This window comes from Durio zibethinus, chromosome 14, assembly GCF_047325235.1.
Source record: "Durio zibethinus cultivar Kanyao isolate XHJ-2024 chromosome 14, ASM4732523v1, whole genome shotgun sequence".
Classification (NCBI taxonomy): Eukaryota; Viridiplantae; Streptophyta; class Magnoliopsida; order Malvales; family Malvaceae; genus Durio; species Durio zibethinus.
The window spans coordinates 1,628,223-1,651,870 of NC_143175.1; the positions used below are offsets into that span (position 1 = coordinate 1,628,223).

The window sequence follows — 23,648 nt, forward strand, 5'->3', positions numbered from 1 at the left end:
ATGTACGGAATTATAACATGTTTTGATCATTTAATTTTTATATCTTTTATTTTTTTTTTCCTTTCATTGACTTTTTTGGCATTTTTTTTTTAGTATTTTGTGAGAACTCAATAAAGCCATTCATTTTAATTCAATAAATAAATAAATAAATAAATAAAGCCATTCACTTTTGCCAAGGTTAAGTGGATTCAGTCAAATTAACTATTTAATTCTTCTTGGGAGGTAAGGTCGGTCCAATCTTAAATACTTGCTATTAATGATCGTTGAAACTCTAATCCACAAACCTTTGTTGATATCATCACTTACGACTTAAACTCCAATGTCAAATTAAGGTTTTAATAAATAAAAATCTTTACTTCTCGGCACGTTTGGTGTTTTGTGGCAGATTTCAAGTCTCTAAGCTTCTCGTTTATTCATGTGGTTTACTTAATTTTATCTAGGAAGATCTTAATAGCTTAGCAAGATCTTGGATTTGTATTAATTAAGTGATTTTAACTGCTCTTTTAGCATAAAAAATATATTCTTAAGATTAAATCATAATATCTTTATTCATATAAAAATAAAATAAATGTTAATATTGTTTAACCATTGGAGTAAATCATAAATTTTGATATATATAATAATCTTAATACTTGTTTAGAAGGGGTTTAATGTCATTTAAAATAGATTTAGTAATTTGTATATTTGTATTATGTAAAATTCTAATAATTCATGTATTTTATACAAAAATTATGTATTATAATTCGTATCGATGTGAAAATATAAAATATATTTTTTTGATTTTATTAAATTTATATATAATTTTTAAAATTTTAAATCGTATTATTTTCATATTGCTTTTATATCGTGTCAGCATGTTATCTTTTATATTATCAAATCTAGTTTAAGGGCAATACGAATTGAGAGTCCATTGCTCATCATTTCAAATGAACTCTTATTCATGTATATATTTGAATCTTGTAAATTAAAAGAAAAAGTTTTAAGTACTTTATGCAATTGAGATTAAAGCCTTAAGTGTGGATAATCCTTTCAATTTTTTCAAGATTAAAGCCTAATATAATTTTGTTGTTTTTCTCAAGCTCTCAAACAAGGCATTTAAAATGTGAAATAATGTTAATTGTTTTACTAATTAAAATTTTAGAGCTTAAAAGATTAATTTATCACGATAATCACGGTACTTTAATATGTCTCATCATTTTGAAAATAAAAAAAAACATGTCTCATCGTCATGTTATAAAAGAATTATGAAACTAATCTTTGAACCAAAGCATAATTATACCATATGGGACACAAATTAAATTGAAGCACCCATAGCCCTTTTATAATTTGTAACACATAATTAATTATCATAATTAGCATTATGAGGATCTAATTCTTGAATGAATATTTTAATCCGAGTTGTCTTATCTTGACTAAATTTACAAAGCTCCGATCCCAAGTTGATGGGAGCTAAGATTAATTGAATTAAACTTTAAATTTAAACAAAAATTAAAGTTTAATATAAAAATTATTGAAAAAAAAAGAGAAAGGAGTAATGGTTAGCTTTTAAGAGGAAGAAAATGAAAGGATTAGCTGTAAATTAAGCCTAATTTGGAGGAATGTGGGCAGTTATCACAATTGACATTGCTTAAAAGTAAAATTTTCTTTTGCTAATGATACTTTCGTTTATTTTTAGTAAAAAAAAAAAAAGTTTGAAAAAAACAATAATGCTGGACCATCGTGTTGTTCAATCTTAATCACCGACTTAATTAATGGGCCAAATATATAGCATAATTTATTAATGGCGAAGATGGTTGTTGTTTTTAGTGATAATTTAATTAATTATGATAGGTAAACTTAATATCAGTCATAAATTCATAATCGAGTAGATCACATCAAGATTTTACAATCTAAAATAAAATTTTAAGCTTTCTTAATCACTAAATTAAAAAGTTGAATAAAGATTTAATATTTTATATATTGAAAGATGGAGATTTTAGATTTTTTATATTAGAAAAATTAAATAGTTGTGTATCCTATTAAATAGTATGACATATTTATGAATATTAAATTTTACAAGCAAAGTTGACATGTATTTAATTTTTAATTAATTAATATTTTAACATTCATAAATATATTATATTGAAATACACGTAAATCATTTAATCATACTAGTGAAATCTATAACTTCCACAGTTAATATATGAGATAAATTTTAAAAAATTAATATTGCTTTATCTTTCCATAAAATTTTAATATATTATTTTTACGTTAACGAGAAATTAAGAGGTTATTTGGTATTGTTGTATATTTTATATTTTATGTTTTTGAAATGTTTGTTTTGTTTTATCTTTAATTTATTGAATTTAAAAATATATTTGGATAAAATATTTTTATTATAAAAGTATGAAAATAAAAATACGTAAAAATGCTTAAAGTTTTTAAATTTTGAAGGGAAGAGGTTCGATTATTGTCATAAGTAAAAATTTTAAACTGTAAAAATACTATAACAGTATTAATAATGTCTCCAAAATTTTGAAAATATTACTTTTTTATTTTCATCTTTCAAAAGCAGAAAACAAAAGTAACTTATCAAACATAAATTTATTTACAGTTTCCAAAAAGATTGAAAACAAAAACATCTCCACGACCCTAAGAGATTGAACAAATTTACCATTAGGGTTTAAGGTGTTTAATGTAAAGAATTTCTTAAACCCATGCAATGTTATGATTGTATAATCATATCCGATAACGTAGTTCATGAACCATGGGACATAAAATAAGCGAGAAGAGCCAAATTTACTCATGCAATAACAGATGAATCTTGGAGCAGAAGCACAGCATGACGTTTTTTTTTTTTTTTTGCTTTGTAGCCAAGGATATTTGACAATTTGATGTAGAATTCGTTGCAACATACGAGTACCCAACGCCAAAATAATTATGAATCTGAAAAATCATTTTTACTTGAAAGCTACTTACAGATACAAAATTTATCTTGAAAGTTTTAAAATTTTGAATTTTACGAAATTTATGAGATAAAAAAGAGTTGTCTCTTATCACTGGTTTAAAATCTTTACATATCAAACAAAGAGGCATTCCACTTATAATTTTTTTATTACAATATTACAATTAGTCAATCACAATCAAGAATTATTTAAGAATTTATTATTATATTTTTTAATGAATCTTATACAATACTAGATTATGATTGGTTAATTATATTATAATAATTATAGATGATATGTTCCAAATAAATCCAAAAAAAAAAAAAAAAACCTTGTATTACACACATCACTTGTTGTCCCCAACATGATATCTATGCTCCTATAGAATACATTCTTAAGCAATGTCAATTTCAAAATCACCGACATTTATTTTTGCATGCATTTATAGTCTTTTGTTGGAGAAAAAAGCCAGTATGCTTTACAAAGAAGAGAAAGCCAATTTCAATTGGACTTCATCACTTCCCTCTGGTTTTGTTTGTGGTCCTCAATTGATAAACTTGTACAAATAGATGCCTAGGATTTAGACTTTTGCATACATTAATTTATTTCGTACATTTTTACTCAATTGAAAGTAAAAACTTGTCCAATTTCAATATTTCAATGATATTTGGATTTCTTTTTCTTTCTTTTTGGGATTTAAGAATAATAGTTTTAGTAGTAATTAAGACAAATGGAGCAATGGTAAGTTGACTCAATTGGTTAGATCTTTGCTTTCACCAGAAATAATTTTAAGTTTGAATCTTATAAAATTTTACTCAATAAAATTTTTATTTAATTAGTTTTTATTAATTATGACACGATAAAATCGAATTTTTCTTCTTAAATTGGGAGTTAGATTGGAGCTGAGTGTAAATTTTTTTTTTTCAAAAATAAAAATCAGGTTTAAGTCAAATTTTAGATAATATCGTCTTAATATGATTCAAATATATATAAAAAGATATTTTTATTATATATTTAATTATATATATTAAATCAATAAAATTATTATTTAATATTTTAATTTAAAATATTAATTTAATAAAAATATTATAATTATTTATAATTAAAATATAATTTATATTAAAATAATATTATTTTATAAATAATATATTAAATTAATTTCGAATAGGACAAAATCAAGTATAAAAAAAATAATATTTTGATAAAAACATTAAAGGATCGAATCGAAATCAAAATGAGAAAAATCTGCCTTAGCCCGACCTGCTTATGTCTGGAAGTGCAACGCTTTTCAAGTAGTGAAGTTAAACTGCAATTGCCGTAATTGCTTATAACATCAAAAGCTACAATGTACAAACATTACGGAGCAAAGTTATGAGTTATAGAATTTAAAATTTAATTAAATTAATTCATATAATTATTTTAATAAATTTGGATTTTAAATTTATATTTTAAATTTTAATATTTATAATTCATTTATTTATCCCACAATGTGACCCTTTATATATATATATATATATATAAATTAAAGCTTCATATTTTGATGACGAAATTTTTAACTTTTAACATGTATAAATTCTTTAAATCCAATTATTATGGAGTTAAAACCTCTCACTGTTATTGCCAAGCCTGAAATTTATCCCATATATATATATATATATAAAACAAAATACATGAATACATGATAAGGTATATCATGTAAACATCTACGTGGTAATCTGGATAATCTATATTTTCGATACAAGATAGCAATTTAAATTTAATTATCTATTAAATAATTCTATGCAATTAATTACTTAATTTTAAAAATATTTAAAATTTTGAATATTTAAATTTATTTAAATCTTTCAACTATTTTATTTTAAATTAAATTAAATTTATATCAAAACTCACTTATTTCAAATATATATGTACAACATTTAAAATTTAAATATTTTTTTCATATTAAATCCCTAAATATTAGTAACTATCAAGAGCATTATATATCTACTTCCAACTAAAACTATAAAATTCATATTTCAAATGTCTATGACATTTGCAAAGAATTTGATTTCTCCTTTATCACTTATTTTATCTTTTTAAATTCAACAAAATTATCTATAAATCTTAATTATCATGTTATGTATTAATGCCATACATTTTCTTTACCAATAGCATTTGTTAGGTTATATATATGCCCAAATTATAAGTGGCATAACATGGTTTATTTTAACCTATTTATAAAATTGCCATCAGTAATCATTGAACTTAACAAGTTAAGAATGTGGATTTCTACAATATCCAACTCCTTGGGCTACAATCTATGTCAAGGAGATATAAGTTCTAGTGATGTGAGGTAAACCTTTTCCTTGAAATATATGTTTTGTGTTGGGCCTGAAGTAACAAATATAATAATACAAAAATAATATATCGTAATAAACTCACAGTAATAAATAATAATCAATAATTTAAAATATATAAAAAATAAAATACACTAATATTTTATGTGAAAAAACCTTTCAGTGTAGAAGAAAAAAATGACGGAGTACTAGAAAAACCTCCACTATGAAATAAAAGATATGCAAAGTTCTCCTATAACTAAAACTAGAGGTAATTAACAATTAGAGAGACAATTTGAGAAATCTCATTAAATAGGTGACTTAAGAAATACACCTTAGATTTATTTCTAGAAAGTTTCAAACTGATCTTCATAGTTCAGAATATAAAACTCTGAATCATAAATCTGTTAACAAAATTTCAATTTAATCGGACCATGGATCGACTTCTGTTTAACCAACTTTTCCTTCTCCTTTTTCTCTCTAATTTTTTAACTTTTGTACTTTTTATTCTTTATGGCACCACCATTTTGTTCCTTTTTTTTTTTTTTTGTAAGCCAAAACAACCTTCATTTATTTAATATGTAGGGCTTATTTCTTTTTTTTTTTTATTAAAAGGCAAAAGTCAAAAAGCCTATGGCCTTTGATTGGTCCAAAGAACTGGGGCTAAATCTCACATTCCTAACAATTTTTCCCTTTAGCCCTATTAATAGGACATTCATCATTATAACAGTTTCATTTGAAACTTACCTTGGCCAAAGAACCCATTATGGCCAAGTTATTGTAAAGCTCAAACTTCTCTCTAATAAGTGTCTTAGTCAACATATCTATTATATTATCATCAATATGAATTTTTTTCAATAGCATTTACTGTTCTTCAATCACCGAACGTAACTAGTGATATCTAGCATTAATGTGCTTTGTTCTAGCATGATACATGTCATTTTTACTCAAATCTAAAGCACTCTAACTATCACAAAACACCATATATTTTTTCTAATTCAACCCTAATTCAAGAAGAAAATGTTTCATCTAAAACATTTCTTTACCTGCTTCGGTTGTTGCAATATATTCAGCTTCTGTAGTTGACGAGGCAATATACTTCTGTAACTTAAACTGTCAAGATACAACTCCTCATACAAAAATGAACAAATACTCTGAAGTAGATTTCCTATCATCAAGATCACCTATCATGTTAACATCGATAAATCCTTTTAGAATTGGTTGTGAAATTCTATAACTCAAGCACATTTTTGAGGTGTCCTTCAAATATCTAAAAATCCATTTCAATGCTTCTCAGTGAACTTTCTTCAGATTATAAAAAAATTTGCTCACTACACAAACTGCGTGAACAATGTCAGGCTATCTGCAAATCATAAGATACATAAAAAAATTGACCATAGAAGAATAAATAATACTATATATAGCTATTTGCTCTTTTTTAGTCATTGGACAAGATTTTTTACTTCAATAAAAATGATTGGCATGTAGACTGCTAACTAATTTAGCATGTTACATGTTGAATCTACTAAGCATCTATTTAACATACTTTTTCTATTATAACCATAGTATTTCAGCTCTCTTATCCCAGTTAATATCTATACCAATAATCTATTTTGCTATATCTAAATCTTTTATGTCAAATGACTTAGACAATTGTTCTTTTAACCTGCGAACTATACTAGCATCTTATCCCACAGTCAATATATCATCAACATATAATAAAAGAATGATGAAATTACTATCAGAGAATTTTTTGACATACACATAAGAATCTACTATCGTTCTTTTATAGCTGTGGCTCACAATAAAAGAATCAAACTTTTTGTACCATTGTCGCTGAGCTTGTTTCAAGCGATATAAGTTTTTCTTCAGTTTGTAAACTAAATGCTCTTTCCCTTTCACTTCAAAACCTTCAGGTTAATCCATATAAATGTCTTCTTATAAGTCACCATGCAAGAATGTAGTATTGACATCAAGTTGCTCAAGCTCAAGATTCAAACTAGTTGCTAATCTCAGTATCACTCGAATAGACTCATCTTTACAATTGGAGATAAGATCTCATCAAAATTGATGTCAATTTTTTAAGAAAAATTTTTCACCACCAATCGAGCTTTGCATCTTACTAGCTTGTCACCATATTTTTTTAACTTGAACACCCAATTATTTTTCAATGGCCTCTTTTTTTTAGAAAGTTTAATAATATCATATGTACCATTTTTTCATAATGATTCCATCTTTTCTTGCATTGCTTTTAATCAGTACTCTCTATTCGAAGTAGTTTACACATCTTGAAAGCTTCCTAGTTCATTTTCATTGATAACTAAAATAAAGTTTAAACTCAGATACCTGATAGATGGCCTGTGCTCTGTGGTAGATCTCTTAGGTTGAGACTCTACATCATCTAATGCTGAAGGTAACTCCCTCTGCTCAATACTCTTTGTTAGAAAAGATTACTCACCTTACTCAAAACTCTAATGTAGAGAGAATTACTTTCCTTATTCAAAATTGATTGTAACTTGTAAACACCTCATTTTATCCGGGGTTCTTTGTCAATTGAGACTAACCAAGCTCGATTGTAAGGATTTTTATTTTAGATTTTTTAATTTTATATTTATCATTTTTATTTTATGGTCTATTTTTTTCCATTATCTGATTAATTTACAAAAAAAAAAAAATTGAAAGAATGAAATTAGGCTTGGTGATGATTGTTATTAGAGAGCATAACTAGATGCTAATCTTTAGCTTTGGATGATAATCAGAATTGAACTGAAACTCAATCATATAGTTTTATAAATCATGGCAATTCACAGCAAGAAGGGGGTAGCAACAACCACAAAGGCCTAGGGGATTTCACATAGAAAATTTAGAGGAAACAACCAACTGAAAGTCATTTTTTTCCTTATTTCCAATAGCTGTAAACCCACGTCCATCCAACCAATGGCATTCTCTCTAGCCAAAATTGATAGTTGATTGAATTAAAACCTCTCAATTTGTCATTTTCATGAATTAATCAACAGCAACTCAGTTGCCAGCAACAAACAGAGTGAATCCAAAAAGCTAAAAACCTCGACAGTCGATCGAGTAATCCAAAACAGGAACCCAACTTCACCATCTTGCCAAAAAACCCACACCTGTAAGTAAAGAACGAGGATAAATCAGTCATCAACACACGCACTGATAGTGGAAGTGCCAATCCTCACCAATGATCGATCATATCATTACCATAATCAAATAGCCATCTCTTGTCAATAAAAAGTCAAAAATGAAAGCCAACACGAAGAAACCAAAGTAGATCAAAAATAAAACATAAGAATGCAACCGAAAATGGAAATGGGGTTTTTTTTGTTTCGATTAAAACCCTCTTCTAGGGATTTTTGATTTTAAAATATAGTGAACATATAGCGAATACTAAGGTGAACTTTTTGGTGAGATTTAGAGACCAACCAAAGCCGATGGACGGTAGCCAATGCTGACCAAACAATAGCATTCGACGATCAACGACAGTAAAAATTTGGAAAGGCTAGAACCTGACCAATGTTCTTGAAGTTTTTTTAGTCTTTGAAAAACTTTATAAAAAGAATGATAAGAGTATAGAGCTAGAGAGAGAGTGAAAGTCTGAAAAAGAAAGGAAAAATATGAAATTTTGGCCTTTATAGTTAAACCAAAACATAGTATTTTAGAGAATCAAGAAACCGAGTCTTTTGAAGAAGATCCGTATGCTACTCCACGGGCAATCCGACCTGATTGTGAACCACTTCAGACTTTCAGCCAAGCTGACTTGCGAAGTCGAGCTGTTTGATCAGTTAAGTCGAACCTAAAATTGTGGATTGTTTTGGGTATTCTTTGTCCATTTTTGTTATTTTGCTCATTAATTATCAAATACTTTTTTAAATGAATAAAAAGGATAAATGAATAAAGAAAAATATTTCAAAAAAAATGTTTTAAGGAAAAGTTGAAAGTATCAATTTTCTTTAAAAATAAAATAAAAAAACATTTTTAGAAAAAGTTTAAAGTATCAATTTTTCTTAAAAATAAAATTTCTAAAAGATATTTTTGAGAAAAAGTTAAAAATATCAGTTTTTCTTAAAAAAAAATTTTTTTTTAAAAAAATATTTTTAAAGGAAAGTTGATTGTATCAATTTTCTTTGAACACAAAAAAATATTTTTTTAAGGGAAAGTTGAAAGTATCAATTTTCTTGAAAAATAAAAGGTTAAAAAAAGTATTTTAAGAAAAAGTTGAAAGTATCAATTTTACTCAAAGTACAATTTTTAAAATAAAATTTCCAAAAAAATATATTTTGAGAAAAAATTGAAAGTATCTTTTGGAAAATGATCTTTAAAAGTTTTTGCTCTATTATTATTTCACACCATTTACATCATTTTGAGTAGGCCTTTGTTTTATGTTAATGTTTTTAACTTAAATAGCTATTCTTAGCAATTTTTCTTGGTATGCCTATTCGTTTTAAGCATAGTAGTCATACTTTCTTGATTTCAATATTTGTTACATGGATTTGCATTTTGGTTTGATGTTGAATTCAATGGATTAGCAAATTCTCCTACAAATAATCATACCATATCTTCACTTATTAGAGCATAAAAAAAATCCTGTGTATGATATCTAGAAGAAGAAATAAGCCAATCTTAATTAAGGGTGTAATCAATCGAGTTCAAGTCAATATAATATTAAGTTTAAGCTCGAGCTCGAGCTTAACTTAAAATTCAAAGCTCGAAATTCAGTTCGAACTCGATCAAATTTTATTTTTTTATCTCGAGTTCAACTCGTGATAGAAATTGAGCTACCTAAGCTTGCTAAATTAAACTCGATATTCACTGTTTAGAATATAGAACTCTGAATCATAAATCTACTGATAAAAGTTTAGCTTAATCAGATCACGGATCGACTTTCGTTCAACTAACTATCCTTTCTCTCTTTTTTCTCTAATTTTTTAGCTTCTGTTCTTTCTATTCTTTGCCATGCCACCACTTTGTTTCTTTTTTTTAAAAGCCAAAATAGCCCTAATTTATTTAATATGTAGAGCTCCTTTTTTTGATTAAAAGGCAAAAGTTAAAAGGCCCATGACCTTTGATTGATCCAAAGGAATGGGGTACAACCCCAGATTCTAACACTTTGTATATGTTTTCTTTTTATGTACGACTTTGAATGCACATAAATTTTTCCAAGAATTATCATTGTGTGTGCGAACCATAAAATTGAAATGTTATGCAGTGGTGTAATAAGTTTATCTCTTTTGGAAGATGATTTTTAAGAGCTTTTACTTTATTATTGTTTCATACCATTTACGTCATTTTGAGTAGGCCTTTGTTTTATGTTAATGTTTTTAACTTAAATAGCTATTCCTAGCAATTTTTCTCAGTATACCTATTCATTTTAAGCATAGTAGTCATACTTTCTCGATTTCAAGCTCTACTACATGGATTTGCATTTTGGTTTGATGTTGAATTCAATGGATTAGCAAATTCTCCTACAAATAATCATACCATATCCTCACTTATTGGAGCATAAAAAAATCCTGTGTATGATATCTATAAGAAGAAATAAGCCAATCCTAATTAAGGGTGTAATCGATTGAGTTCAAGCTGATACAATATTAAGTTTGAGCTTGAGCTTAACTCAAAATTTGAAGCTAGAAACTCAATTCGAATTTGATCGAGTTCTATTTTTTTAACTCGAGTTCAACTCAAGATAGAAATTGAGCTATCCGAGCTTGCTCGATTAAACTCAATTAATATGTATAAATAAGCTTGATTCTTATATTCGATACAAACTCAATTATTTGTGTTTGAGCTCGAGCTCCAGATATTTTTTAATTAAAATAATATATTAAAATATAAAAGTTTGATTAGGCTCACGAGCTACTCGAGCAAAGTATAAGAATGTTTAAATTCGGTTTGATTAATAAGTTGAGTTACTAAACTTGAGCTCGACTTGATAATAACCAAACCAAATTCAAATTTTATTTAAATCTAACACAAGTAACTTACGAGTACTAATGTATCATTTACACTCTTAATCCTAATGAAATATTTACTCTAAATAATATTAGAGGATCTTCCAACACATTAACAATAGGTACTACCATACTAATTTTTAGTTTGCACATGCTGAGTTTGCAAACAAAGACACTTTCTCTACACAAAATTGTTTAATTTTGTCAAAATATATGCTATCGGTTTAGCTTAAAAAAATTAGTAGCTTTTTTAGTTTTTATTTTTATAAAAGTGTGGCCTTTAATCATACAAAAAATATCAAAGCCATTTTTTAACAAAGATACAAGTTACAAACATAATATGGAAAGAAAAAATGGAGATGAAAAGATATAATAATTATTATAAATAGATAAAATTATTCAGTGCTAAACCTGTTTAAGGGGCAAGTTACTTGCCTAAACTTGAAGACCCTTTAAGTTTTGAAAGGGTTTGGACAAAAAATTCAAACCCGTTAAACATGTTTGGGTATAATTTTTAGGTCTGTTTAAATTTTGAACTAGGTCTTAAACATAAGATTTAAAACTTAAGCTTGACCCGAATTCACATATATATATTGATTTTTTTTTATTTTGATGTATATTTGAATTATATATAAATTAATTCACATATATATAAAAATTAAAAATAAAATTATATCTATTTTATTAAACTTAATTGTTATTTTTATATAATTTTTGTTTTTAATTTTTACATATATAATTTTTATTTTAAATTTATATATATGTGAATTAAATATGATTTTATTAAACTTAATTTGATAATTTTTTTATTTTTATTATATAAATTAAATTTAATAAGTAGATTCGAGATTTATTTTTATAATTTGGATCAAATTTAAAAAAATTTAGAGACTCAAAATTTTGAACTAAATTAAATTCAAACAAATATATAAACTATTAATATTAAATATAAATTCGGCTCAAATTCGACTTAACCCATAAACATATATAATCTATGCATCGCACGAGTAATAAATTATTTTTTTTATATGGTTGTAACAACGAATTTGGTAAGGTGAATCGAGTATCCATGATTACATGGTATGAAAATAACGGAGAACTTAGAAATGACGGCCATGTTAGGTTTAAAAAAGCATATTTAGGGTACTGATTAGATTTAGTCTTCAGAATTGCCTGGTCAACATTGGCAACCTACCTGAGGTCTTGATAAGGATTTCCCCTTCTGTTCTAAAATACTCTAATCAATGGAATTTGAGGAGTTCGTTCGGTATGCCTGCATCATAATTACCTTAAGCAATTTTTAATCATGCTATGTAGCATAGTCATTACCATCAAACAAACAAATCATGTTATTTGTTCTTTCTTCCATTTCTATGCTTATTGAATAATGTCCTTTACTTATGAATTTGTAGCATTTATAGTTTCCTTTTAGTTTTTAGATCTATAGTTATTAAGACAAATAAGATTCGCATTGCTTGTTTTGAATGCTAGCTACATGGTTCAAATCTTTTTCTTTAAAATAGTCTTTAATGGATTATTTTTCATTGAATGGTGTCTACAATAGATTATTTTTCCCTGAATTGAGTTTTTGTTTATTGTAGGAAAGTTTAGTTCCGTGATTACTCTAGATATTGTCAACCTTTTGATTTTTGCATAGATTATTTAAATTTATACTATAGTAATCGGTAGGATCACGATAGTTCTGATTTTAGTTGTTAGGTAAAAAGTCTTTAATCCAATTAAATATTTAAGCCAATAAAAATAAAATCAAACAATTAATTTAAAGATAACAATTTAATGTGATTTAGCTAAATTAGTTTATGTCCATAGATAAAAACAAAAAATCTATTAATTATAAAGAATTACAAATATATAAATTATATCAATTAAAACTCACAATTAATACCCATAGATCTTCTCATTCACCTATAATTTTATGAAGTATTTTTAATCCAAACAAACACATATATATAATTTACTATACTTATGTGAACCTTCTCATTCTTGTTTAATCCATTCAAATATATACACCTATAAAGATAATCTCAATCTGCAAAGATGTCTAACCAATAAAATCTCATAACTTTTTTATATTTTCTTTTTGTATCTAATTTTATAGACACTCTATCTATTTATAATTATACTAATTTACTTATCAAATATTTATTTTTACAAATATTTTTTAAAAATTTTTTTATTTATAAAATAATATTTAACCAATTCCATCTTAAATAAATTTCTATCCAAACCCCCGATATAACATTTAAATGATGCTCAAATAAAAATGATATTTAAATTGATCACCTGTTAGGAGGGCAGAAAAGAAGTATTCAGGATTTAATACACACTAGATTCTATAATTCTGACCAGATTCTTCCGTCTCAAGTTATCTCTTAGATGATATCTATTCCAAGTCTATTGTTTTCATTTAACTTCATGTTGCAATGGATTAATGCAGATTCTTTCTCCAAAGTGAAAGATCTCATTGTCTTCGTCATTTGGTTGTGCTCAGAAGTCAAGAATGAGTTTCATTATGTTGAATCCCTCAATGCATTTCCTCTTGCTATCTATCTAATAAAATACAATTGACGAATGCTAAACTTTTAATTCCAATTCTAAAAATCTCAAATAAAAAAAAAAAAATCCTACTTGCCAAAGACGACAAAAGAAAAGGCCACAGAATCAACGACCACAGAAAAAAGGCCTAGCCCAAACATAAGAAATTAGAAACTGAAGCCCAAATTACAGGGTTGCTTTTGTCATTTAATATTATGCAAGGTGAAAATTGCACAATCCCCAAATTCCCCCCAATCAAGATAATTTCACAAAATCTCTGGGTTCGTTTCTCTCTTCCTAAACCCCTCAAAACATAACCAGATTTTGTTTAGTCTCTCTGTCTCTGTGGTTTTCACGATTCGTACCTAAATTTCTTAATTTTTTTAGAGACCCATCTTGCTTCTTCTCTTATCTTCTCTCTTCATCTCATGTAAGTTTCCCAATTCAATCAAATTCTATGATTTTAGGGTTTTATGTTGTGGTTCATATTATTTATAGGCATTTATTTTTCTTTCTGATTTGAGTTTTCTAAGGCTTACTCATTAATGGGTTCTCTTTGATTTGTGGTGATATGCAATTTTTTTGAGTTAAATTACTGTCTGGGTCGAGTTAGGGTTTTTTTTTTTTTTTTTCATTTTTATTTCTGTGATTTGGGAAGGTTTTCCTGATGCTGGGTTCTTTTTTTTTTTTTTGTAGTTTTATGCATTTTTTGGAGTTTAATTACTTGCTGTTGTGGGGTTTAAGTCATGATTTTTTTTTTTGTTTTCTTGAAAGAAACGGTCAGATTGGCACATATATTTTGCATTGTCTACTACTTTTCATATGTTCATGTTTTGTTTCCTCATGTTTTCTGCAGCAAAACGCTAATGGCTGAGGGTGGTCAAAGCTTTGTTGAACATGAAGAGGAGCGGGTGCAAGAACCTGAAAACTTGGAGCAGAATGTGAACCTGGAGCACAACCTGAATTTGGAGCAGAATCCGAACCTGGAGTACGACTTGAACTTGGAGCACAACGTGAACTTGGAGGAAAATCCAGAAGAGAATTTGGAGGAGCAGAACTTGCACCAGGAATCAGAGCTTCAACCAAAACAAGAACATGAAGATGAGGCAATGGTTGGAGGTGGTGAAAAGAAGTGGCCTGGATGGCCTGGAGAGAGTGTGTTCCGGATGTTGGTTCCTGCACAAAAGGTTGGTAGTATAATTGGACGTAAAGGGGAGTTTATAAAAAAAATAGTTGAGGAGACAAGAGCTCGCATCAAGATACTTGATGGTCCTCCAGGAACGACAGAGAGAGCTGTAAGTTTTTACCATCTCTTCTTTTCTTATATTATATTTAGCATTGATTGTGGGAATAGACTATTAGGGCAGAACCAGTTCTACTTGTTGATGCTCACTTTCTGTTGCTACTTTTACCATCGAGTTATAAGTGATATGTAGAATTTCAGTATCTTCTGTTTGTGTATAATGATTCTGCAGCACAAAGTGGCTTTCTTTAACTGCAAACTTAGGCGGACAGTCGTTACTGGAGATTTCTTTACCTACTTTTTCTGTTCTCCATATCTTATGATTTTTATTGGAGACTTTTCTGTTCTCTTTTTATTTGTTTGACATTCCATGTGCATTTATTTGGTATTTTGTGCTTATAATGAAGCCATATAGTTGTACATGATGTTGGAATGATTTTCACTATACAAAGTAATAAAGCTTGCTCTTCAATTTTAGCTAGATCTCTCCTAGTTTTAGGGATACATGATATATTGGTTTATTTAATCCACCAAGAAACATGAAAATAATAAAAAGGGAAATATGAAATATACATCACCAAGTCAAATTTAAGCTTTAAAATATTCCTTCTAATCTAAGCCAATTCTGTAAATAAGTTATATAAGAAAACATTAAAGAAATAGGAATAAGGATTTAAGTGCTAAATTAATGGATGTAAGATTTAAAGTGCTTTACTTTGCAGTAATTTGAATAAATATAATTCTTTCTTACATAATAATTGGTAATTACCGCTTAAAGTTACAACACAATGGCTGTCAATTACATGCCCAAGGCATGATATCGTTTTAAAGGTTTGAGTAATTGAAGAAGACTATAAGGAGGGCCATGAGAAGCAATACATAAAATACAAATACGGATTGCTTTATTGCAATAACAAAAATGAGTCTGTGCAGGTTCCATTTGGAAATTTTAAGGCAAGGAGTCAATCATCAATAAGACTCCAGTTATGAGGAACCAAAGTCCCAGATTGCAGGGATCAGCATCGAGCATTTGAAAGCTTGATCTGAATTAACAGACACATTTTGTATGAACAACTGTACCAAGAAGCACTGCATTCTCTCTGGTAAATTCAGAACCTGGATGATTGGTGTCTTGCCACAGATTGTAAAAAGAATCTTAAAGGAACCTGTGGAAACAGCTCTAAGATCCCTCAAAATCGAAGCTAAAATTAAACTCTTATTTGTAACCATCATACATATGCCAACAATAATTGTGGTCTAAATTTACCCAAATTCATGTAAAACCTGTCTTAATGACAGAGACATTGTATATGCATATATGATATATTTCCTAATAAAAGTCAAAATTTATGATCCAAATAACTTTCAAAACTTAACAGGTAAAAGCAACTTGGTTAATAAGTCTGTTCACTTATTGCAGACAAGGCTAGTAGTTTTTACAGATACGCGGACATTGTATTGGAAAATAGTAACTAAACTAGGATCAAGTTATAGTCCTGATGAAATAAAACAGTTTTAGTAAAAGTCTGTATCATTTTTGAATAAAATCAAGTAGTTTTTCCTTTAAACTGAAAGAGTTTAATGTTATGTTATAGATTATATAAAATCTGATCCAATTGGCATTTTTTCACCTCTTTGATACATTATGCTTCATATATATACCCCTTTTCTCTCTTTATTTGCTGGCAGGATGTAATAAAATTGGGGTTTGTTTTATTTTGTTATTTCCTCTTATTTTTTTGGGCATATGGACTATGAAACGTAACACTTTAGCCTTTGTGCTTATGCTGCTGCTCTGTCTTGTGAATAGGTAATGGTATCTGCGAAGGAGGAGCCTGATTCTTCTCTTCCGCCCGCTATGGACGGGCTTTTGAGGGTCCATAAACGCATTGTTGATGGTTTGGAGGGTGATTCATCTCATGCGCATACGGCTGTAACCAAGGTTTCAACAAGGCTGCTAGTCCCTGCCTCACAAGCTGGGAGTTTAATCGGAAAACAAGGAACAACTGTCAAATCCATTCAAGAATCTTCTAATTGTATCGTTAGAGTTCTTGGAGCAGGTTTTCTTCTCAGGATTTTGTTTCTCACTTTTTTTGCTTTTTCTTTATGGTTGAAAATTTGCCAATTTTTCAGGTTGTTATCTACGTGTTAGTGTTGCTGAAAGAGTAGAGTTTAATGATCCTTCTGCATAAACTATTTTCAACTGTTTGTCTAATTTGTGTTTAATATTGTTTAATATTGTCTAAGTAGTGTTTATCGAATTAGCGTTTATATTGTTCCTTGTGTTTCAAGAAGTTGTGGGTGAATAATGTTACTGGTTCTCTCAAATCAAATTATAATGTTGAGAATATGACTCTCTTGATTTTAGCCAAATTTAAGAATATGGTTTTTCAGTTCCAGTGCTGATAATTTGAAGCTTTGGCATCCTTTGTTTGATAATCTCATACTATCCTTTTGTTCAAAGGATTTCATTGGTAATATTTTGTGCTTTTCTTTGGTTGCTTTTCATTGATATGTTGACATCTCTTTTTTCTTTCTCTTTGTCAAATAAAATGAAATGTTGCAGAAGATCTTCCAGTCTTTGCTCTTCAAGATGATAGGGTTGTCGAAGTTGTAGGAGAAGCGGCTGGTGTGCACAGAGCAGTGGAGCTAATTGCATCTCATCTCAGGAAGTTTTTAGTGGACCGCACTATAATTCCATTATTTGAACTGCATGTGAGGCTTCTATTGTTTGTTGACCTACTGATTAATTGTGCCTCTGTTAGTTTATAGAATGTAATGAAATTCTGTTAAATGTTTCTACCAGATGCAAATGTCTAATCCTCAGATGGAACACATGCCACCTCATCAATCTTGGGGTCCACCTCAAGGTGTCCCTTCAAATGCTAGTGGAGGTGCTGGTTTTGGACACAATCCTCAGTACATGCCGCCTCCACGGCAACTTGACAATTACTACCCACCTACTGATATGCCTCATATGGAGAAACAGCCACATCAGGGTATTTCTGCCTATGGAAGAGAAACCCCAATGGGTGCCCATGCATCATCAAATCCCCAGAGTGCACCATCAATGATCACACAGGTAATTCCATACCGCTACTTACTTACCTGGTGGCCTCTATTTCTCCATCCCCCCAATTTCCATGTTACTTGAGAAGAAGATGTTGTGGGCCATGATACTCAGCTAATGTTAATCTGATTCTGCTTTTGGTTTGGGTTGTTTAAGTCATGGGGAGGGCTTGCTGAATTTTAGTATTTGAGTTCCATGTAGAGTAAGTAGTCCTGCCTCAGCCTGAAAGGGGGTGGATGGGGATGTTTTAGCTAACCTCTCATGCCCGTGCATTGTGGAGATCCATGTATGCATCTTAATTTAAATTTCGGGGTCCTGACAGTGGGGTCTTCCCAGTCCTGTAAAGTTTTAAGTTGATGAATGGTCTTGGCCTGCTTGAGAAACCAGATCCTAATATGTTAATAAGCATTTATGGGTCTTTTCTTTGCAGGTCACTCAGCAAATGCAAATTCCGCTATCTTATGCTGATGCTGTTATTGGGACTGCTGGTGCAAGCATTAGCTATATTCGACGTGCTAGTGGGGCAACTGTCACCATTCAAGAAACTAGGGGTGTTCCTGGTGAAATGACAGTTGAAATAAGTGGAACTGCTTCACAAGTTCAAACTGCTCAGCAACTGATACAGGCAATGTTCTTTGCCCTGGCTTCTGAACGATTTTGATCTTTCTTTTTCTATTTGCTAGATATTGGGAACACCAGAACAGTTTCCATGTTTTTTTTTTCCCATTGCTTACACTTCTGATTTGCTTGTAATGCTGTTTCCAGTTTCCACCTGCCTGGAGGCTTGGTGCAGCTCTGTAGTTTGAGTTTACACTGCTGCTATAGTTACCATGGGTCCTATCTATCATGTCTTTTTCTTGTCCTAGCTAGAAAAGAAGCATTTTATGACACAGATGTTAAACCATGCTTAGTCCGACTGTTTTGCCCACTTGCAGTAGGATAAAGGAAGTCATGTATCATTCTGAAGCATGATCATAGAGGGCTGCATAAGATAAAGAGTTTTCACTGAGATGATTTTGAAAGTAAAAAAATGAGATTGCCGTTATAATGATGATTTAAAACCTCATTCTGTATAGCTTGCTAAGTCCTATAATTGGATAATAGAGCCAGTATTAATCATGGTAATGTTTTAACCATGTCGTCTGCTAATTTTATTTGGGCTCCATGAGCTCTCTCTCGCCATGCATGGGATGGTCTTGTATGGAGTGTTATCAGAATATAGCTCTTTTGGGGTAAACTATTGAGTGCAGTTTATTGAGTAGAATTCTATAGCTACTGCTTATTGTTATCAATTGGTTTGTGTACTCTGTTCCTGCTGGGTCAAATACTGATATTATTTGTATTTTGTTGCAGAATTTTATGGCTGAAGCTGCAGCTCCAGCTCAAGCACAAACAGGGGCTGTAGACCAAGCATATAATCCTTATGCGGCTCATAGTTCTGTATATGCGTCGCCACCATCCAATCCAGGACATGCAGGCCATACTGGAGGCTATGGCTCCGTTTATGGTTCAAACTATGGGTACTAAGCAGCATTGTTTGATATTGATGTCGTCTTGGAGATCATAAAATGATTGAAACTTTGTGGAAAATTACCGGTTTAAAGTGTTGGTATTCTGCACAATGTTATGAGTTAGAACAAACTAAACTTGTTGGATTTGTCGTCTGCATTAGGCTAACCGTAGGGTTGTGCCAGTACAATATTTTTGAAAATTTTCTGATTCAATCTCCATCTTTCCTTATATTTGACTCTCAAATTCAGCTTTTTCTGTTTGGATTCGTACAGTCGCTAACGGGCATTTCCTCTCGTATGGGTAGTTAAACGTTTTTCTTTGGGCCAATATAGTTAAACTTTGTTGAGGCCTTTGGTTTTTCAGGTGCAGCGGGTCTTAACCTCTTGTCAGATTCAGGGTTTATTTCATAAGAGTTTGTCTTTTGTTGGTGCATAAGATAATGATAAGATTGTTTTTAATCATATAAGAATATGTTTGATGCATGAGATAATAGAAGTGATAATGTAATAATTATTTTATATTATATTTGATTTTTATTTAATTAAAATAGATAAGATTAGAAGGATTATTATCTTTTTAGTATAGGATGATTTTATTTTTTTAAAATTAGAAGAATTATTTTTAATTTATAAGATTAAATTTATTTGTTTTATTATATTTTTAAAAATTATATTAATAATTTAAATTATATAAATTTAGAGGAAGAATAATTTTAGTTAATAAATAGATTTTTTTATTTTAATTTTTTTATATATCAAATATAAAATAAAAAAATATTATTTAATTTAATTTAATTTATAATATTATTTTATCTTATTTTATTATAATATAATGTATTAAATAAAATCAAAAGTTATAATTTCTCTTATCAAATTGTCAGTTGTGCGTTCTTCAATGGATTGATCATCCGTATTAGCTTCGAATCCATGACTTTTCTATTTTTTGAAAAATATTTTACGATGTATATAAATTTTTTCGCTAGCATTTTCCTTAGACCTTGTTGAAACACCCATTCTATAATCTATACACTCCTTTTCACCTTAATCTCTCCATATCTCAATTATATGCATGCAACGCAAGGGTCAAATGTCACATTAAGGCTATACCTACACCATTAAATTTATAAGCCCAAACTGATTCTTCAAACATGATTATTGGTCGCATAAGAATCTTTTTCGTTTTACTTTATGTTATGATCTCCATTTTTGCCTTTGGTTCTACATATCTATGGCTTATTGATTCGCTAATCCTTCCTATGGATTCTCTCAAGAAAGAAAAAACTGTGGAAGAATGGGAATTTGAATAAAAAAAAAAAAAAAACTCATCTGTCAATCCAAACATCCCAATGATAGGCCATCAATCCCACATCTAATTGGTACCATTACAAAAGGATTCTTTCCCATGTGTTGCCTTCTTCTCTTTATACGATTCTCTATTCCTTCTCAGCTGCATTGGATTCACTGTCTTTGATCATTTCCATCTATATATCAGCTGACCAGTCTATTACGAAGTAAGCCAACTTAATTCAACTCAAAAGAGAGAAGAAGAAGAAGAAGAAGAAGAAGAAGAAGAAGAAGAAGAAGAAAAAAAAATCAAGATGCCGGTGAGACGCGATTCCCTCAGGCCTGGTGACCACATCTATTCTGATCGCTGTCTACGTGTCTACTTTCACCATGGTACAGTCTTTTTTTTTTTATTATTATTCATGAAGGAATTAAAATTTTCATTCTATGCAAAGAGCTAGAAATCTATGTTGGTATGTAAACATAGAATCTAAATCAAAGTTTAAAGATGTATACATAAGTTTCCCTGGTTTCATGCCTGCAGGCATATATGTAGGGAAAGCGACTGTGACCAACTCGAGGAACGAAGAAAAAGAAATAGACGATGCGGTTATTCACTTCATGGGAGTTGGCAAATCCAATAACAAAACCCCATGCGAAAGATGTGGTCACAGGTCTCGAAGAATCGGGGTTGTTATAACCTGCCTCGAGTGCTTCCTCGAAGGTCAATCACTATATGTCTATGAATACGATGTCCCTTACTTGATGTTGCGTTTAAAGCAGAGTGGAACTTGCAGTGTTAATCCTAGCAGGCCAGCCGATCAGGTTCTGAAGACAGCATTTGATTACCTTAAAGAGGAAAACTTCGGAAAGAAGTATAATTTTTTCTTTAACAATTGTGAGGACTTCGCAACCAAGTGTAAAACTGGGGAGGCAATGAGCAATCAATTTGCTGGCTTGGTTTTTGGATTTAGTTTAACGGGTGTTCTGGGTTATAGAGCTGCAAAAAGGATATATGAAGCAATCACCAAGGACAAAAAGAAAGTTTTAGGGGTTGAGGGCCAAGAAAGTGAAGGAAATTAAGGACCCAAAGCTATATGTATCTTAGGTTTTTCAAATATAAATAAATAAATTGTTGATTTTCCGATAAAAAAAGGTCGAAACTTAGGAAAATAAAAAAAAATTTACAAGTATTGAGAGTCAAGTATTAACATTACGAGAATTTACAAAAAATAAGTGAATCATTCGGACTAGAGCTCAAATTATCAAGTTTGAAGTTTCATCCTGTTTGTATCTTGTACTGGAAAGTAGAATAAATTAAAGTGTATTATATAAATTATTAACTAAATCCATTGTTAATTTTTTGGAAAGATTAATCTAGCCTGATCTCTCAGCTTGCCCTGGAAAATTGTATTGTATAAGTCACATTTTCACAATTTTTTCTCCTTTCATAATATGCTCCAAATTTTCATTTTTTTTCAAAAATAATTGTTGGTATTTTATTCAGGGTCAATATATATAAAGAATTTTCAACAATTACTGAGCTGAAAATTTTTATCCTGAATTATAATTAATGCACTTGAAGGCTTGTGAGATTATTGGAAGTGTGACGGTCCTTTATCCCTCTTCAAAATTTTTTGTAACCTTTTTTTTTTTTTATTAAAAAATCGTAACTTGAAAATTAAAAAAAATATTATATGAATCAATTGAATTAAATTTCAAATTCTTATAATCTTTGTTTTAAGCAATTGCATCATCATCAATTGCAATTAAAGATAGTAGCTAGTATTCTTTATAACCACATTCTGTTTAATCAAATATTACGTGCAATTGGTAAATTCAGATTATGGTAAAGGAAAGTTAAATTCTGGTTCCAAATTATTGTAACAAATCAAATCAAAGTTCAAAACAAACATCGATCATCTAAACAGCATTGGATGCTTTTCTTGATGCTCAATCGTTCCTGAGCATTTCATTTTGCCTAAGCAAGCATTCATGTGTCACATTTAGTGCGTCATACCCACCAGCTAATTAACATTCAGTCAAGTGATTCTTGAAAACTTTTCTTCTTGCTTTATTTGATTCTTCATTTTTTTCTTGGTCTCTACCAATTCTCAAATAAAGAAAAGTGGGAATTTTATGGAAAAAAAAAGTCTCTTCTCTCCACTTGTTTCTCTTCCAAATTCAATAACAGTGCGTTCCAGGACAAATCAAATGTAGCAAAGTCCTAACAGAAAATTATTGTATAACCCCTAGTTTTTCTTTAAAATCGATATGATATACATAAATATATTTAGTGGATAGAGCTATTAAGTTATAAATTTTGTGGTTCTGATCATGTAATTATTGAATAATGAATCTCTTAGTAAATTTAATCTTTCTTTGCTTAAGAGTTTTCTTAATAGATTTATGATGACAGGTGACGACTTTTAAAGTTGATTATTATAAATTATAATGTTTAAATTTAATTTTTTAGTGATATATTTTTTCTCTACTAAAAATACTTTCTCTTGTATGATTTTTGAGTAATCATTTTAACAGTGAATTTGTCAGCAAAGAGCTTCTAATTTTTTTTGGTCCTTTAACTGAACATTATGAATGCTCCTTTTTCGAATTTTAATGGTCTTTTAGCTAAACGTAGTGGCTATCGTTTTCCAATTTTAGAATAAAATTGTAAAGAACAACTGGCGAATGGATCATATAAGAGAATTGAGACTTTACGGTTACTTATGATTGATGCCAATTCTGCATAATTTAGCCTTCGGAGTTTTGCAAG

At 29.4% G+C, this 23,648-nt stretch overlaps 2 protein-coding genes across 2 annotated transcripts; both read left to right on the forward strand.

Moving 5' to 3' along the window:
- Positions 1–14,017: 14,017 nt before the first annotated feature.
- Positions 14,018–19,817, forward strand: LOC111293856 (flowering locus K homology domain-like). The gene is made up of 7 exons (XM_022886877.2): positions 14,018–14,194; positions 14,621–15,059; positions 16,818–17,067; positions 17,574–17,722; positions 17,814–18,089; positions 18,508–18,702; positions 19,431–19,817. The coding sequence occupies exons 2-7, from the start codon at positions 14,631–14,633 to the stop codon at positions 19,602–19,604; spliced, it is 1,473 nt and encodes a 490-aa protein (XP_022742612.2). The 5' UTR covers positions 14,018–14,194; positions 14,621–14,630; the 3' UTR covers positions 19,605–19,817.
- Positions 19,818–20,316: 499 nt separating this feature from the next.
- On the forward strand, positions 20,317–22,220 carry LOC111295230 (protein LEAD-SENSITIVE 1-like). The gene is made up of 2 exons (XM_022888632.2): positions 20,317–21,265; positions 21,417–22,220. Exons 1-2 carry the CDS (start codon positions 21,187–21,189, stop codon positions 21,953–21,955), a joined length of 618 nt encoding a protein of 205 aa, XP_022744367.2. The 5' UTR covers positions 20,317–21,186; the 3' UTR covers positions 21,956–22,220.
- The last annotated feature ends 1,428 nt before the right edge of the window (positions 22,221–23,648 follow it).